The sequence below is a fragment of the Bombina bombina genome, chromosome 4 (genome assembly GCF_027579735.1).
Source record: "Bombina bombina isolate aBomBom1 chromosome 4, aBomBom1.pri, whole genome shotgun sequence".
Lineage (NCBI taxonomy): Eukaryota > Metazoa > Chordata > Amphibia > Anura > Bombinatoridae > Bombina > Bombina bombina.
In genome coordinates, this window is record NC_069502.1 from 53,836,532 (window position 1) to 53,855,840 (window position 19,309).

General features: G+C 42.1%; 1 protein-coding gene across 1 annotated transcript in view; it reads right to left on the reverse strand.

Annotated features, from left to right (window-relative positions):
- LOC128655237 (astacin-like metalloendopeptidase) overlaps window positions 1-19,309 on the reverse strand; it is a 100,282-nt gene that overhangs the window by 36,847 nt on the left and 44,126 nt on the right. Inside the window, exons 10-12 of the mRNA XM_053708903.1 lie at window positions 18,010-18,137; window positions 14,020-14,135; window positions 13,562-13,787 (exon numbers count right to left, since the gene is read on the reverse strand). Of these exons, the coding sequence (XP_053564878.1) occupies window positions 13,562-13,787; window positions 14,020-14,135; window positions 18,010-18,137 (470 nt within the window). The remainder of the gene's footprint in view (window positions 1-13,561; window positions 13,788-14,019; window positions 14,136-18,009; window positions 18,138-19,309) is intronic.

Below are 19,309 nucleotides of genomic sequence, written 5' to 3' on the forward strand. Positions count from 1 at the left end.
CATGTTACACTTGTAGTGTGTGAACTGTATCTAGCACGTTGCACTGGTAGCGTGTGCATTGTATCTAGCATGTTACACTGGTAGCATGTGCACTGTATATAGCATGTTACACTGGTAGAATGTGTACTGTATCTAGCATGCTGCACTGGTAGCATGCATACTGTATCTAGCATGTTACACTGGTAGCGTGTGCACTGTATCTAGCATGTTGCACTGGTAGCATGCGCACTGTATCTAGCATATTACACTTGTAGTGTGTGCACTGTATCTAGCATGTTACACTAGTAGTGTTTGCACTGTATCTAGCATGTTACACTGGTAATGTTTGCCTTGTATCTAGCATGTTACACTTGTAGTGTGTGCACTGTATCTAGCATGTTACACTGGTAGTGTGTGCACTGTATCTAGCATGTTACACTGGTAGCGTGTGCATTGTATCTAACATGTTACACTGGTAGTGTGTGCACTGTATCTAGCATGCTGCACTGGTAGCGTGTGCATTGTATCTAGCATGTTACACCAGTAGCGTGTGCACTATATCTAGCATGTTTCACTGGTACTGTGTGCACTGTATCTTCCATGTTATACTGGTAGCATGTGCACTCTATCTAGCATGTTGCACTGGTAGCATGTGCACTGTATCTAGCATGTTACACTGGTAGTGTGTGTACTGTATCTAGCATGTTACACTGGTAGTGTGTGCATTGTATCTAGCCTGTTACACTGGTAGTGTTTGCACTGTATCTAGCATGTTACATTTTTAGCGTGTGCACTGTATCTACCATATTACACTGGTAGTGTGTGCACTGTATATAGCATGTTACACTGGTAGTGTGCGCACTGTATCTAGCATGTAACACTGGTAGTGTGTGCACTGTAACTAGCATATTACACTGGTAGTGTGTGCACTGTATCTAGCATATTACACTTTTAGTGTGTGCACTGTATCTAGCATGTTACACTAGTAGTGTGTGCACTGTATCTAGCTTGTTACACTGGTAGTGTGTGCACTGTATCTAGCATGTTACACTGGTAGTGTGTGCACTGTATCTAGCATGTTACACAGGTAGCGTGTGCACTGTATCTAGCATGTTACACTGGTAGCGTGTGCACTGTATCTAGCATGTTACACTGGTAGCGTGTGCACTGTATTTAGCATGTTACACTGGTAGTGTGTGCACTGTATCTAGCATATTGCACTGGTAGCATGCACACTGTATATAGCATGTTACACTTGTAGTGTGTGCACTGTATCTAGCATGTTGCACTGGTAGCATGTTACACTTGTAGTGTGTGAACTGTATCTAGCATGTTGCACTGGTAGCGTGTGCATTGTATCTAGCATGTTACACTAGTAGCATGTGCACTGTATATAGCATGTTACAATGGTAGAATGTGCACTGTATCTAGCATGCTGCACTGGTAGCATGCGTACTGTATCTAGCATGTTACACTGGTAGCGTGTGCATTGTATCTAGCATGTTACACCAGTAGCGTGTGCACTATATCTAGCATGTTTCACTGGTACTGTGTGCACTGTATCTTCCATGTTACACTGGTAGCATGTGCACTGTATCTAGCATGTTGCACTGGTAGCATGTGCACTGTATATAGCTTGTTACACTGGTAGTGTGTGCACTGTATCTAGCATGTTACACTGGCAGTGTGTGCATTGTATCTAGCCTGTTACACTGGTAGTGTGTGCACTGTATCTAGCATGTTACATTTTTAGTGTATGCACTGTATCTAGCATATTACAATGGTAGTGTGTGCACTGTATCTAGCATGTTACACTGGTAGTGTGTGCACTGTATCTAGCATGTTACACTGGTAGTGTGTGCATTGTATCTAGCATATTACACTGGTAGTGTGTGCACTGTATCTAGCATGTTACACTGGTAGTGTGTGCACTGTATCTAGCATGTTACACTGGAAGTGTGTGCACTGTATCTAGCATGTTACACTGGTAGTGTGTGCACTGTATCTAGCATGTTACACTGGTAGCATGTGCACTGTATCTAGCATGTTACACTGGTAGCGTGTGCACTGTATCTAACATGTTACACTGGTAGTGTGTGTACTGTAGCTAGCATGTTACACTGGTAGTGTGTGCATTGTATCTAGCATGTTACATCGGTAGTGTGTGCACTGTATCTAGCATGTTACACTGGTAGTGTGTGCACTGTATCTAGCATGTTACACTGGTAGTGTGTGCACTGTATCTAGCATGTTACATTGGTAGTGTTTGCACTGTATCTAGCATGTTACACTGGTAGTGTGTGCACGGTATCTAGCATGTTACACTGGTAGTGTGTGCACTGTATCTAGCATTTTGCACCGGTAGTGTGTGCACTGTATCTAGCATGTTACACTGGTAGCATGTGCATTGTATCTAACATGTTACACCAGTAGCGTGTGCACTGTATCTAGCATGTTACACTGGTAGCATGTGCATTGTATCTAACATGTTACACCGGTAGCGTGTGCACTGTATCTAGCATGCTGCACCAGTAGCGTATGCACTATATCTAGCATGTTTCACTGGTACCGTGTGCACTGTATCTAGCATTTTGCACCGGTAGTGTGTGCACTGTATCTAGCATTTTGCACCGGTAGTGTGTGCACTGTATCTAGCATGTTGCACTGGTAGTGTGTGCATTGTATCTAGCATATTACACTGGTAGTGTGTGCATTGTATCTAGCATGTTACACTGGTAGTGTGTGCACTGTATCTAGCATGTTGCACTGGTAGTGTGTGCACTGTATCTAGCATGTTACACTGGTAGTGTGTGCACTGTATCTAGCATGTTACACTGGTAGTGTGTGCACTATATCTAGCATGTTACACTGGTAGTGTGTGCATTGTATATAGCATGTTACACTGGTAGTGTGTGCATTGTATCTAGCATGTTACATTTGTTGAGTGTGCATTGTATCTAGCATGTTGCACTGGTAGTGTGTGCACTGTATCTAGCATGTTACACTGGTAGTGTGTGCACTGTATCTAGCATGTTGCACTGGTAGTGTGTGCACTGTATCTAGTATGTTACACTGGTAGTGTGTGCACTGTATCTAGCATGTTACACTGGTAGTTTCTGAACTGTATCTAGCATGTTGCACTGGTAGTGTGTGCACTGTATCTAGCATGTTACACTGGTAGTGTCTGCACAGTGTCTAGCATGTTACACTGGTAGTGTGTGCATTGTATCTAGCATGTTACACTGGTAGTGTGTGCACTGTATCTAGCATGTTACACTGGTAGTGTCTGCACAGTGTCTAGCATGTTACACTGGTAGTGTGTGCACTGTATCTAGCATGTTAAACTGGTAGTGTGTGCACTGTATCTAGCTTGTTACACTGGTAGTGTGTGCACTGTATCTAGCATGTTACACTGGTAGTGTGTGCACTGTATCTAGCATGTTACACTGGTAGTGTGTGCACTGTATCTAGCATGTTACACTGGTAGTGTGTGCACTGTATCTAGCATGTTACACTGGTAGTGTGTGCACTGTATCTAGCATGTTACACTGGTAGTGTGTGCACTGTATCTAGCATGTTACACTGGTAGTGTGTGCACTGTATCTAGCTTGTTACACTGGTAGTGTGTGCACTGTATCTAGCACGTTACACTGGTAGCGTGTGCACTGTATCTAGCATGTTACACTGGTAGTGTGTGCATTGTATCTAGCATGTTACACTGGTAGTGTGTGCACTGTATCTAGCTTGTTACACTGGTAGTGTGTGCACTGTATCTAGCTTGTTACACTGGTAGTGTGTGCACTGTATCTAGCATGTTACACTGGTAGTGTGTGCACTGTATCTAGCTTGTTACACTGGTAGTGTGTGCACTGTATCTAGCATGTTACACTGGTAGTGTGTGCACTGTATCTAGCTTTTTACACTGGTAGTGTGTGCACTGTATCTAGCATGTTACACTGGTAGTGTGTGCATTGTATCTAGCATGTTACACTGGTAGTGTGTGCACTGTATCTAGCATGTTACACTGGTAGTGTGTGCACTGTATCTAGCATGTTACACTGGTAGTGTGTGCACTGTATCTAGCATGTTGCACTGGTAGTGTGTGCACTGTATCTAGCATGTTACATTGGTAGTGTGTGCACTGTATCTAACATGTTACACTGGTAGTGTGTGCACTGTATCTAGCATGTTACACTGGTAGTGTGTGCACTGTATCTAGCATTTTGCACCGGTAGTGTGTGCACTGTATCTAGCATTTTGCACCGGTAGTGTGTGCACTGTATCTAGCATTTTGCACCGGTAGTGTGTGCACTGTATCTAGCATTTTGCACCGGTAGTGTGTGCACTGTATCTAGCTTGTTACACTGGTAGTGTGTGCACTGTATCTAGCATTTTGCACCGGTAGTGTGTGCACTGTATCTAGCATTTTGCACTGGTAGTGTGTGCACTGTATCTAGCATGTTACACTGGTAGTGTGTGCACTGTATCTAGCATGTTACACTGGTAGTGTGTGCACTGTATTTAGCATGTTACACTGGTAGTGTAAGCACTGTATCTAGCATTTTGTACCGGTATTGTGGGCATTGTATCTGGCAAGTTACACTGGTAGCATGCGTACTGTATCTAGCATGTTACACTGGTAGTGTGTGCACTGTATCTTGCTTGTTACACTGGTAGTGTGTGCACTGTATCTAGCATGTTACACTGGTAGTGTGTGCACTGTATCTAGCATGTTACACTGGTAGTGTGTGCACTGTATCTAGCATGTTACACTGGTAGTGTGTGCACTGTATCTAGCATGTTACACTGGTAGTGTGTGCACTGTATCTAGCATGTTACACTGGTAGTGTGTGCACTGTATCTAGCTTGTTACACTGGTAGTGTGTGCACTGTATCTAGCATGTTACACTGGTAGCGTGTGCACTGTATCTAGCATGTTACACTGGTAGTGTGTGCATTGTATCTAGCATGTTACACTGGTAGTGGGTGCACTGTATCTAGCTTGTTACACTGGTAGTGTGTGCACTGTATCTAGCATGTTACACTTGTAGTGTGTGCACTGTATCTAGCTTGTTACACTGGTAGTGTGTGCACTGTATCTAGCTTGTTACACTGGTAGTGTGTGCACTGTATCTAGCATGTTACACTGGTAGTGTGTGCACTGTATCTAGCTTGTTACATTGGTAGTGTGTGCACTGTATCTAGCATGTTACACTGGTAGTGTGTGCATTGTATCTAGCATGTTACACTGGTAGTGTGTGCACTGTATCTAGCATGTTACACTGGTAGTGTGTGCACTGTATCTAGCTTGTTACACTGGTAGTGTGTGCACTGTATCTAGCATGTTGCACTGGTAGTGTGTGCACTGTATCTAGCATGTTACACTGGTAGTGTTTGCACTGTATCTAACATGTTACACTGGTAGTGTGTGCACTGTATCTAGCATGTTACACTGGTAGTGTGTGCACTGTATCTAGCATGTTACACTGGTAGTGTGTGCACTGTATCTAGCATGTTACACTGGTAGTGTGTGCACTGTATCTAGCTTGTTACACTGGTAGTGTGTGCACTGTATCTAGCATTTTGCACCGGTAGTGTGTGCACTGTATCTAGCATTTTGCACCGGTAGTGTGTGCACTGTATCTAGCTTGTTACACTGGTAGTGTGTGCAGTGGCGTCACTAGGGGGGGGGGGGGCGGGGGGGCGGGCCGCACCCGGGTGACACCCTCCAGTGTGTGCACTGTATCTAGCATGTTACACTGGTAGCGTGTGCACTGTATCTAGCATGTTACACTGGTAGTGTGTGCACTGTATCTAGCCTGCTGCACTGGTAGCGTGTGCACTGTATCTAGTTTGTTGCACTGGTAGTGTGTGCACTGTATCTAGCATGTTACACTGGTAGCGTGTGCACTGTATCTAGTTTGTTGCACTGGTATTGTGTGCACTGTATATAGCATGTTACACTGGTTGTGTGTGCACTGTATCTAGCTTGTTACACTGGTAGCGTGTGCACTGTATCTAGCATGTTGCACTGGTAGTGTGTGCACTGTATCTAGCACGTTGCACTCGTAGTGTGTGCACTGTATCTAGCATGTTACACTGGTAGTGTGTGCACTGTATCTAGCATGTTACACTGGTAGTGTGTGCATTGTATCTAGCATGTTACACTGGTAGTGTGTGCACTGTATCTAGCATGTTGCACTGGTAGTGTGTGCACTGTATCTAGCATGTTACACTGGTAGTGTGTGCACTGTATCTAGCATGTTGCACTGGTAGTGTGTGCACTGTATCTAGCATTTTGCACCGGTAGTGTGTGCACTGTATCTAGCATGTTACACTGGTAGTGTGTGCATTGTATTTAGCATGTTACACTGGTAGTGTGTGCACTGTATCTAGCATGTTACACTGGTAGTGTGTGCACTGTATCTAGCATGTTACACTGGTAGTGTGTGCACTGTATCTAGCATGTTACACTGGTAGTGTGTGCACTGTATCTAGCATTTTGCACCGGTAGTGTGTGCACTGTATCTAGCATATTACACTGGTAGTGTGTGCATTGTATCTAGCATGTTGCACTGGTAGTGTGTGCACTGTATCTAGCATGTTACACTGGTAGTGTGTGCACTGTATCTAGCATGTTACACTGGTAGCGTGTGTACTGTATCTATCATGTAGCACAGGTAGTGTGTGCACTGTATCTAGCATGTTACACTGGTAGCATGCACACTGTATATAGCATGTTACATTGGTAGTGTGTGCACTGTATCTAGCATGTTACACTGGTATTGTGTGCACTGTATCTAGCATGTTACATTGGTAGTGTGTGCACTGTATCTAGCATGTTACACTGGTAGTGTGTGCACGGTATCTAGCATGTTACACTGGTAGTGTGTGCACTGTATCTAGCATTTTGCACCGGTAGTGTGTGCACTGTATCTAGCATGTTACACTGGTAGCATGTGCATTGTATCTAACATGTTACACCAGTAGCGTGTGCACTGTATCTAGCATGTTACACTGGTAGCATGTGCATTGTATCTAACATGTTACACCGGTAGCGTGTGCACTGTATCTAGCATGCTGCACCAGTAGCGTATGCACTATATCTAGCATGTTTCACTGGTACCGTGTGCACTGTATCTAGCATTTTGCACCAGTAGTGTGTGCACTGTATCTAGCATTTTGCACCGGTAGTGTGTGCACTGTATCTAGCATGTTGCACTGGTAGTGTGTGCATTGTATCTAGCATGTTAAATTTGTTGCGTGTGCACTGTATCTTGCATGTTGCACTGGTAGTGTGTGCATTGTATCTAGCATGTTGCACTGGTAGTGTGTGCACTGTATCTAGCATGTTACACTGGTAGTGTGTGCACTGTATCTAGCATGTTACACTGGTAGTGTGTGCACTGTATCTAGCATGTTACACTGGTAGTGTGTGCATTGTATATAGCATGTTACACTGGTAGTGTGTGCATTGTATATAGCATGTTACACTAGTAGTGTGTGCACTGTATCTAGCATGTTACACTGGTAGTGTGTGCACTGTATCTAGCATGTTACACTGGTAGTGTGTGCACTGTATCTAGCATGTTACACTGGTAGTGTGTGCACTGTATCTAGCATGTTGCACTGGTAGTGTGTGCACTGTATCTAGCATGTTGCACTGGTAGTGTGTGCACTGTATCTAGCATGTTACACTGGTAGTGTGTGCACTGTATCTAGCATGTTACACTGGTAGTGTGTGCATTGTATATAGAATGTTACACTGGTAGTGTGTGCATTGTATATAGCATGTTACACTAGTAGTGTGTGCACTGTATCTAGCATGTTACACTGGTACTGTGTGCACTGTATCTAGCATGTTACACTGGTAGTGTGTGCACTGTATCTAGCATGTTACACTGGTAGTGTGTGCACTGTATCCAGCTTGTTACACTGGTAGTGTGTGCACTGTATCTAGCATTTTGCACCGGTAGTGTGTGCACTGTATCTAGCATTTTGCACCGGTAGTGTGTGCACTGTATCTAGCATTTTGCACCGGTAGTGTGTGCACTGTATCTAGCTTGTTACACTGGTAGTGTGTGCACTGTATCTAGCATTTTGCACCGGTAGTGTGTGCACTGTATCTAGCGTGTTACACTGGTAGTGTGTACACTGTATCTAGCTTGTTACACTGGTAGTGTGTGCACTGTATCTAGCATTTTGCACCGGCAGTGTGTGCACTGTATTTGGCATGTTACACTGGTAGTGTGTGCACTGTATCTAGCATGTTACACTGGTAGTGTGTGCACTGTATCTAGCATGTTACACTGGTAGTGTGGGCACTGTATCTAGCATGTTACACTGGTAGCGTGTGCACTGTATCTAGCATGTTACACTGGTAGTGTGTTCACTGTATCTAGCATATTACACTTGTAGTGTGTGCACGGTATCTAGCATGTTACACTGGTAGTGTGTGCACTGTATCTAGCATGTTACACTGGTAGTGTGTGCACTGTATCTAGCATGTTACACTGGTAGTGTGTGCATTGTATCCAGCATGTTACACTGGTAGTGTGTGCACTGTATCTAGCTTGTTACACTGGTAGTGTGTGCACTGTATCTAGCATGTTACACTGGTAGTGTGTGCACTGTATCTAGCATGTTACACTGGTAGTGTGTGCACTCTATCTAGCATGTTACACTGGTAGTGTGTGCACTGTATCTAGCATGTTACACTGGTAGTGTGTGCACTGTTTCTAGCATGTTACACTGGTAGTGTGTGCATTGTATCTAGCATGTTACATTGGTAGTGTGTGCACTGTATCTAGCATGTTACACTGGTAGTGTGTGCACTGTATCTAGCATGTTACACTGGTAGTGTGTGCACTGTATCTAGCATGTTACACTGGTAGTGTGTGCATTGTATCTAGCATGTTACACTGGTAGTGTGTGCACTGTATCTAGCATGTTACACTGGTAGTGTGTGCATTGTATCTAGCATGTTACACTGGTAGTGTGTGCACTGTATCCAGTTTGTTACACTGGTAGCGTGTGCACTGTATCTAGCATGTTGCACTGGTAGTGTGTGCACTGTATCTAGCACGTTGCACTGGTAGTGTGTGCACTGTATCTAGCATGTTGCACTGGTAGTGTGTGCACTGTATCTAGCATGTTGCACTGGTAGTGTGTGCACTGTATCTAGCATTTTGCACCGGTAGTGTGTGCACTGTATCTAGCATGTTACACTGGTAGTGTGTGCACTGTATCTAGCATGTTACACTGGTAGTGTGTGCACTGTATCTAGCATTTTGCACCGGTAGTGTGTGTACTGTATCTAGCATATTACACTGGTAGTGTGTGCATTGTATCTAGCATGTTGCACTGGTAGTGTGTGCACTGTATCTAGCATGTTACACTGGTAGTGTGTGCACTGTATCTAGCATGTTACACTGGTATCGTGTGTACTGTATCTAGCATGTTGCACTGGTAGTGTGTGCACTGTATCTAGCATGTTACACTGGTAGCATGCACACTGTATATAGCATGTTACATTGGTAGTGTGTGCACTGTATCTAGCATGTTATACTGGTAGTGTGTGCACTGTATCTAGCATGTTACATTGGTAGTGTGTGCACTGTATCTAGCATGTTACACTGGTAGTGTGTGCACGGTATCTAGCATGTTACACTGGTAGTGTGTGCACTGTATCTAGCATTTTGCACCGGTAGTGTGTGCACTGTATCTAGCATGTTACACTAGTAGCATTTGCATTGTATCTAACATGTTACACCAGTAGCATGTGCACTGTATCTAGCATGTTACACTGGTAGCATGTGCATTGTATCTAACATGTTACACCGGTAGCGTGGGCACTGTATCTAGCATGCTGCACCAGTAGCGTATGCACTATATCTAGCATGTTTCACTGGTACCGTGTGCACTGTATCTAGCATTTTGCACCGGTAGTGTGTGCACTGTATCTAGCATTTTGCACCGGTTGTGTGTGCACTGTATCTAGCATGTTGCACTGGTAGTGTGTGCATTGTATCTAGCATGTTACACTGGTAGTGTGTGCACTGTATCTAGCATGTTACACTGGTAGTGTGTGCACTGTATCTAGCATGTTACACTGGTAGTGTGTGCACTGTATCTAGCATGTTACACTGGTAGTGTGTGCATTGTATCTAGCATGTTACACTGGTAGTGTGTGCACTGTATCTAGCATGTTACACTGGTAGTGTGTGCATTGTATCTAGCATGTTACACTGGTAGTGTGTGCACTGTATCTAGCTTGTTACACTGGTAGCGTGTGCACTGTATCTAGCATGTTGCACTGGTAGTGTGTGCACTGTATCTAGCACGTTGCACTGGTAGTGTGTGCACTGTATCTAGCATGTTGCACTGGTAGTGTGTGCACTGTATCTAGCATGTTACACTGGTAGTGTGTGCACTGTATCTAGCATGTTACACTGGTAGTGTGTGCACTGTATCTAGCATGTTGCACTGGTAGTGTGTGCACTGTATCTAGCATGTTACACTGGTAGTGTGTGCACTGTATCTAGCTTGTTACACTGGTAGCGTGTGCACTGTATCTAGCATGTTGCACTGGTAGTGTGTGCACTGTATCTAGCACGTTGCACTGGTAGTGTGTGCACTGTATCTAGCATGTTGCACTGGTAGTGTGTGCACTGTATCTAGCATGTTACACTGGTAGTGTGTGCACTGTATCTAGCATGTTACACTGGTAGTGTGTGCACTGTATCTAGCATGTTACACTGGTAGTGTGTGCACTGTATCTAGCATTTTGCACCGGTAGTGTGTGTACTGTATCTAGCATATTACACTGGTAGTGTGTGCATTGTATCTAGCATGTTGCACTGGTAGTGTGTGCACTGTATCTAGCATGTTACACTGGTAGTGTGTGCACTGTATCTAGCATGTTACACTGGTATAGTGTGTACTGTATCTAGCATGTTGCACTGGTAGTGTGTGCACTGTATCTAGCATGTTACACTGGTAGCATGCACACTGTATATAGCATGTTACACTGGTAGTGTGTGCACTGTATCTAGCATGTTACACTGGTAGCATGCACACTGTATATAGCATGTTACATTGGTAGTGTGTGCACTGTATCTAGCATGTTATACTGGTAGTGTGTGCACTGTATCTAGCATGTTACATTGGTAGTGTGTGCACTGTATCTAGCATGTTACACTGGTAGTGTGTGCACGGTATCTAGCATGTTACACTGGTAGTGTGTGCACTGTATCTAGCATTTTGCACCGGTAGTGTGTGCACTGTATCTAGCATGTTACACTGGTAGCATGTGCATTGTATCTAACATGTTACACCAGTAGCGTGTGCACTGTATCTAGCATGTTACACTGGTAGCATGTGCATTGTATCTAACATGTTACACCGGTAGCGTGTGCACTGTATCTAGCATGCTGCACCAGTAGCGTATGCACTATATCTAGCATGTTTCACTGGTACCGTGTGCACTGTATCTAGCATTTTGCACCGGTAGTGTGTGCACTGTATCTAGCATTTTGCACCGGTTGTGTGTGCACTGTATCTAGCATGTTGCACTGGTAGTGTGTGCATTGTATCTAGCATGTTACACTGGTAGTGTGTGCATTGTATCTAGCATGTTACATTTGTTGCGTGTGCACTGTATCTAGCTTGTTACACTGGTAGCGTGTGCACTGTATCTAGCATGTTACACTGGTAGCGTGTGCACTGTATCTAGAATGTTACACTGGTAGTGTGTGCACTGTATCTAGCATATTACACTGGTAGTGTGTGCACTGTATCTAGCATGTTAAACTGGTAGCGTGTGCACTGTATCTAGCATGTTACACTGGTAGTGTGTGCACTGTATCTAGCATGTTACACTGGTAGCATGTGCACTGTATCTAGCATGTTACACTGGTAGTGTGTGCACTGTATCTAGCATGTTACACTGGTAGTGTGTGCACTGTATCTAGCTTGTTACACTGGTAGCGTGTGCACTGTATCTAGCATGTTACACTGGTAGCGTGTGCACTGTATCTAGCATGTTACACTGGTAGTGTGTGCATTGTATCTAGCATGTTACACTGGTAGTGTGTGCACTGTATCTAGCATGTTACACTGGTAGTGTGTGCATTGTATCTAGCATGTTACACTGGTGGTGTGTGCACTGTATCTAGCATGTTACACTGGTAGTGTGTGCATTGTATCTAGCATGTTACACTGGTAGTGTGTGCACTGTATCTAGCATGTTACATTGGTAGTGTGTGCACTGTATTTAGCATGTTACACTGGTAGCGTGTGCACTGTATCTAGCATGTTACACTGGTAGTGTGTGCACTGTATCTAGCATGTTACACTGGTAGCATGTGCACTGTATCTAGCATGTTACACTGGTAGTGTGTGCACTGTATCTAGCATGTTACACTGGTAGTGTGTGCACTGTATCTAGCTTGTTACACTGGTAGCGTGTGCACTGTATCTAGCATGTTACACTGGTAGCGTGTGCACTGTATCTAGCATGTTACACTGGTAGTGTGTGCATTGTATCTAGCATGTTACACTGGTAGTGTGTGCACTGTATCTAGCATGTTACACTGGTAGTGTGTGCATTGTATCTAGCATGTTACACTGGTGGTGTGTGCACTGTATCTAGCATGTTACACTGGTAGTGTGTGCATTGTATCTAGCATGTTACACTGGTAGTGTGTGCACTGTATCTAGCATGTTACATTGGTAGTGTGTGCACTGTATTTAGCATGTTACACTGGTAGTGTGTGCACTGTATCTAGCATGTTACACTGGTAGTGTGTGCATTGTATCTAGCATGTTACACTGGTAGTGTGTGCACTGTATCTAGAATGTTACACTGTTAGTGTGTGCACTGTATCTAGCATGTTACACTGGTAGTGTGTGCACTGTATCTAGCATGTTACATTGGTAGTGTGTATCTAGCATGTTACACTGGTAGTGTGTGCACTGTATCTAGCATGTTACACTGGTAGTGTGTGCACTGTATTTAGCATGTTACACTGGTAGTGTGTGCACTGTATCTAGCATGTTACACTGGTAGTGTGTGCACTGTATCTAGCATGTTACACTGGTAGTGTGTGCACTGTATCTAGCATGTTACACTGGTAGTGTGTGCACTGTATCTAGCATGTTACACTTGTAGAGTGTGCACTGTATCTAACATGTTACACTGGTAGTGTGTGCACTGTATCTAGCATGTTACACTGGTAGTGTGTGCATCGTATCTAGCATGTTACACTGGTAGTGTGTGCACTGTATCTAGCATGTTACACTGGTAGTGTGTGCACTGTATCTAGCATGTGGCACCGGTAGCCTGTGTACTGTATTTGAAAGGCTGCTATCCACAAGCAAACTGTGGGCTGTTGCTAACAGGGAATAGATTGTATGCTGGTATTTAAATTGCTCACAATTTCACAAAGCAAGTACAATATTTAAAGCATCACAGGCTCCCTGGCATATGGGGTTTTCTACTTTTATAACTTCAGAAGTAAAGATTATGTCTGGTCTAAAACTCATGAACCAGAGGTTTGAATAGGTACAAATGAATGCATACCTGTACTGTATGAAGCCTTAAATCCAGTTGCGGTAACTACTCCATCACTAACAAATTCTACAAGCATTGAATTACTGGATGCTAGAAGTGAGGTCAACATTTCGGAACCACAGGTTTTATCAAGGAGAACTGGAGAGGTTTTGCTGGCTCCATCATATACTTTAACATAGTCTGACATGCAGTTTGTGGAGGACTGGACATCAAATGCTTCAAATGTCAGGAAAACCTGTTAACAGTGCATATAGCATTATTTATTTTATCTCATTGGGAGACATAGATGTAGCCAAAGTATTGTATAAATAAATGTATTTGTTATGTTTTTGTAACATATTTCATGACACTCATTTTTCATTCATGTTTTCATATTCTGCCTATGTACCGTGGAGTGCAGTTATGTGAAATAAAAAGGCCCCCACAACATTTTGTATGACATATGTACATGCATTTGTGACACATACCTTATTAGCTGGGATGCGGATAAGCCATAAGCAATTAGTATTATTTAGATATCCAGATGGATAGTTTGCTGAAGTCACTTTTCCAGTTTGGGAAGTGAGCAAATTGCTACAGATATCTAAGAGAGAGAGAGAGAAATATGCACATTTATTTATTTATTTATTTATTTATTTATTTATTTATTTATTTATTCCTTTACCTTTGAGTTGGTTGACATAATTGATCTAGTGCAGGGTTCTAGTGCAGGGTTCTTCAAACTTTTTTTCGCCTGAGTGTTATGACACCACATACATTCGCAACCATATTTTTATGCGTAATCTGAAAATTTCTGAAGTAATATGCAGCAAGATAGCTGCGTACTTTATTACTGATTGTAGTCAAACTTGAAAGTGTTGAAAAATGTAACACACACACACTCATGCAACACACACACTCTCATACAACACACACCACATAGACTCTAATACAACACACACACTCTTAATCAATACACACCACACACTCTCATATAACTCACAACACACACACTCTCATACAACACACATCGCACGCAATCTAATACAACACGCAAACTCTCAATCAATACACACCACACACTCTCATATAACACACAAACACCACACACACCACCATATAACACACAAACACCACACACACTCTCAATCAATACACACTACACACACTCTCATATAACACAAACACCACACACACTCTCATATAACACACACCACACACACTGTAATACAACAAACACTCATATAACACACACCACACACACTCTGATACAACACACACACTCTAATTCAATGCACACTACACACACTCTCATATAACACACAACACACACTTTCATACAACACACAACACACACACTCTAATACCACACACACTCTACATCAATACACACTACACACACTCATATAACACACAATACACACTCTCATATAACACAAACACCACAGACACCATCATATAACACACACACACCACACATACTCTCCTACAACACACACACACAAATCATGACCCAGTAAACATGGGTTTTGTAATTTTACACTTAATTTCTTTTAGTAGTGTTAGTTTTATTTTTAATGTGTAATTTAGTTTTTTTAAATTGATAGTTATTTCAATTTTAGTATAATAATTTAGTATAATAGTTATGTTAGGTTAATTGTTAGTTTAAGTGTAGGTTTTTTAACCCCTTAACGACCGAGGATATGCAGGGTACGTCCTCAAAAAAAGGCAGTTAACGCCTGAGGACGTACCCTGCACGTCCTCGGTGTGGAAAGCAGCTGGAAGCGATCCTGCTCGCTTCCAGCTGCTTTCCGGTTATTGCAGTGATGCCTCGATATTGAGGCATCCTGCAATAACTCTAGATGGCCATCCGATGCAGAGAGAGCCACTCTGTGGCCCTCTCTGCACCGGACATCGATGGCCGGTATCGTTGGGGGGTGGGAGCCGACTTGGGAGGCGGGTGGGCGGCCATCGATGGGCCGGGTAATGTGGAGGGGGGCGGGATCGTGGGCAGGGCCGATGGGGGCGCGCGCATGCACGGGGGCGCCGGGCGGGCGCGTGCACGGGGCGGGAGCGGGTGGGAACCGCTACACTACAGAAAATATAACTTTGAAAAGTTTGAGAAAGGGGTATTTTAATTTAAAAAAAAATATAAATCAAAGGTATCTAGGAGGGGGTGGGGGGTTGGTCTTTGGTAGGGCAGGGAGCTACACTACAGAAAAGGGGAAAAAATTAAAAAATATCAGCAATTTTATTCTAAACTGGGTACTGGCAGACAGCTGCCAATACCCAAGATGGCGGCCATTAAGTCAGGTTGGGGGTTATGGGGGTGTCCTACAGAGCAGCATATGTAAATATGCCTTTTCTTTAAAAAAAAAAGCCCAAATATAGCTTTTATTTTAGTACTGGCAGAGTTTCTGCCAGTACTTAAGATGGCGGGGACAATTGTGGGGAGGGAAGAGAGCTGTTTGGGAGGGATCAAGCTAAAATTAACCCTGCAAGCTCCCTACAAGCTACCTAATTAACCCCTTCACTGCTAGCCATAATACGTGTGATGCGCATTTAGCGGCCTTCTAAGTACCAAAAAGCAACGTCAAAGCCATATGTGTCTGCTATTTCTGAACAAAGGGGATCCCAGAGAAAAATTTACAACCATTTATGCCATAATTGCACAAGCTGTTTGTAAATAATTTCAGTGAGAAACAAAAAGTTTGTGAAAAAGGGAACGTTTTTTTTATTTGATCGCATTTGGCGGTGAAATGGTGGCATGCAATATACCAAAATGGGCCTAGATCAATACTTTGGGTTGTCTGCTACACTACACTAAAGCTAAAATTAACCCTACAAGCTCCCTACAAGCTCCCTAATTAACCCCTGCACTGCTGGGCATAATACACGTGTGGTGCGCAGCGGCATTTAGCGGCCTTCTAATTACCAAAAAGCAATGCCAAAGCCATATATGTCTGTTATTTCTGAACAAAGGGGATCCCAGAGAAAAAATTTCAACCATTTGTGCCATAATTGCACAAGCTGTTTGTAAATAATTTCAGTGAGAAACCGAAAGTTTGTGAAAAAAATTTGTGAAAAAGTGAACGATTTTTTGTATTTGATCGCATTTGGCGGTGAAATGGTGGCATGAAATATACCAAAATTGGCCTAGATCAATACTTTGGGATGTCTTCTAAAAAAAAATATATACATGTCAAGGGATATTCAGGGATTCCTGAAAGATATCAGTGTCCCAATGTAACTAGCGCTAATCTTGAAAAAAATGGTTTGGAAATAGCAAAGTGCTACTTGTATTTATGGCCCTATAACTTGCAAAAAAACAATGTAAACATTGGGTATTTCTAAACTCAGGACAAAATTTAGAAAATATTTAGCATGGGTGTTTTTTGGTGGTTGTAGATGTGTAACAGATTTTGGGGGTCAAAGTTAGAAAAAGTGTTTTTTTTCCATTTTTTTCATATTTTATAAAAAAAAATATAATAAATTATAAGATATGATGAAAATAATGGTATCTTTGGAAAGTCCATTTAATGGCGAGAAAAACGGTATATAATATGTGTGGGTGCAGTAAATGAGCAAGAGGAAAATTACAGCTAAACACAAACACCGCAAAAATTTAAAAATAGCCTTGGTCCCAAACGGACAGAAAATGGAAAAGTGCGGTGGTCATTAAGGGGTTAATTTCACAGGTAAGTTTTTATTTATTTTAAGATGGGGATATTTTAATTTTAATTTAAAGTTAGGGGGTGATAGGTTTAGGGGTTAATAATTTAATTTATTAGTGGCGATGTGGGGTGGCTGGCGGTTTAGGGGTTAATAGTTTTATTTAGTAGTGGCAATGTGGGGGGCTGGCGGTTTAGGGGTTAATAGGTTTAGTTAGTGGTGGCGGTGTCGGGGAGCGGCGGAATAGGGGTTAATAACTTTATTATAGTGGCAGGGATGTGGGCGGGCGGCAGAGTAGGGGTTAATACATTTTAAATAGTGTTTGCGAAGCCGCGGTTTAGGGGTTAATAGGTAGCTTATGGGTGTTAGTGTACTTTGTAACACTTTAGTTATGAGTTTTGTGAGATATTTTTGTCACACAAAATCCATAACTACTGCTCTCAGATGGCGGTATGGATTGTGTCGGTGCATTACAGGCTAAAATACTTGCAGTAAAGCTATACCAACACGACTCGTAATGGCTGCGTTACTGTTTTTAAGCTGAAATTGCCATTTTTTCATCATTAAAACCGTAATGCACAACTCGTAATGTAGCCAAAATATAGAGAAAATTATAGGAAATGAGGCAACTTACCTGGTGCAACTCAGTGTATTATTCCATTGATAATGTAATCTTTACTCACAGTTTCATAAGTTTCACTCCTTGTTTTTGCTACAGTTCTGAATCATTTTGAAACCATTTGCCTGTTATAGCTTCCTTTAAAATTATAAGCCTCTCATCACAGCAAAATGCACGTGATACTTACCGCACTCATACAAACGGTTAACTTTGGAAATATCAAAATTGTTCAATCCGTATGACTGACCAATGGGGACATTTGGGTCAGGTTTTGGAATTATAGTAGATTTAGCTGGGTCGTTACTAAATGCGTAGCTGGAACAAAGAAAAAGGTATATGTGGTCAATGTACATCTCCAGCAAATAGTTTTTTTTTTTTTTTATAATTCATTTTTTTTTTACTCTAATATCACATAAATGGCATTTGTTTGATACATTTACAAAGCATAAAATCTGTAAATTTTTATTTATTCCATCTTATATACCATACTCTGACAAATCACATACTTCAATTTTTGCTTTAAAGAGATATGAAACCCACATTTTTTCTTTCATAATTGAGATAGAGCTTGTGATTTTAAACAACTTTCCAAATTACTTAAATTATCTAATTTTTTTTGTTCTCTTGGTATTTTTGTTGAGGATACCTAGGTAGGCTCAGGAGCTGTTAATTGGTGGCTGCACATATATATCTCATATTATTGACTCACCCAATCTCCAAGTAGTGCATTACTACTTATTCAACAAAGGATACCAAGAGAATGAAGCAACTAAGATAATAGAAGTAAATTGGAAAGTTGTTTAAAATTGTATGTTCTATCTAAATCATGAAAGAAAAAAATGTGGGTTTTGTGTCTTTTCTTTAAAAAGAAAGTAACCAAGAAAATCCCCCCACAAATGTTAGATTACAAGTGGAGTGCAATGGATGCCGCAGGTTGCATTATTTTTTGTGCTACCTTGCACACAGAATAAAGCACAATCTGGTATTACCTAACGCAGCTGAAACTTTTTATCACACCCTATACTTTTAATGGGCAGTATGGGGAGCGATATAAGCTTGTTCATTGCGCTTGTTTTACAAGTGGTGAGTTAAAAGGGACAGTGAATTGGATAGAACATAAAATTTTACTCAACTTTCCAGTGTAATTCTATGATCAAATGTGCTTCATTCCCTTGATAACCTTTGCTGAAGGAACTGCACTGGACTACTGGCAGTTAGCTGAACACATCTAGTTAGCCAATTGCAAGAGACAAAATGTTTGCAGGAACCAATCGCCAGCTAGCTCCTATTAGTGTAGGAATTGTGCGTATTCTTTTTCAACAAAGAGAACAAATCAAATTTAAAAGTGTATTTAAAAGCGACTTAAAATCACATGCGCTATCGGAATCATTCAAGTTTAATTTTTACTTTCTTATGTTGCTCTCAAACCAAATCCAAACAGTTGTAAAATGTAGTGCTTTTTTAAACCTGAAGTAAACCTTTATCAT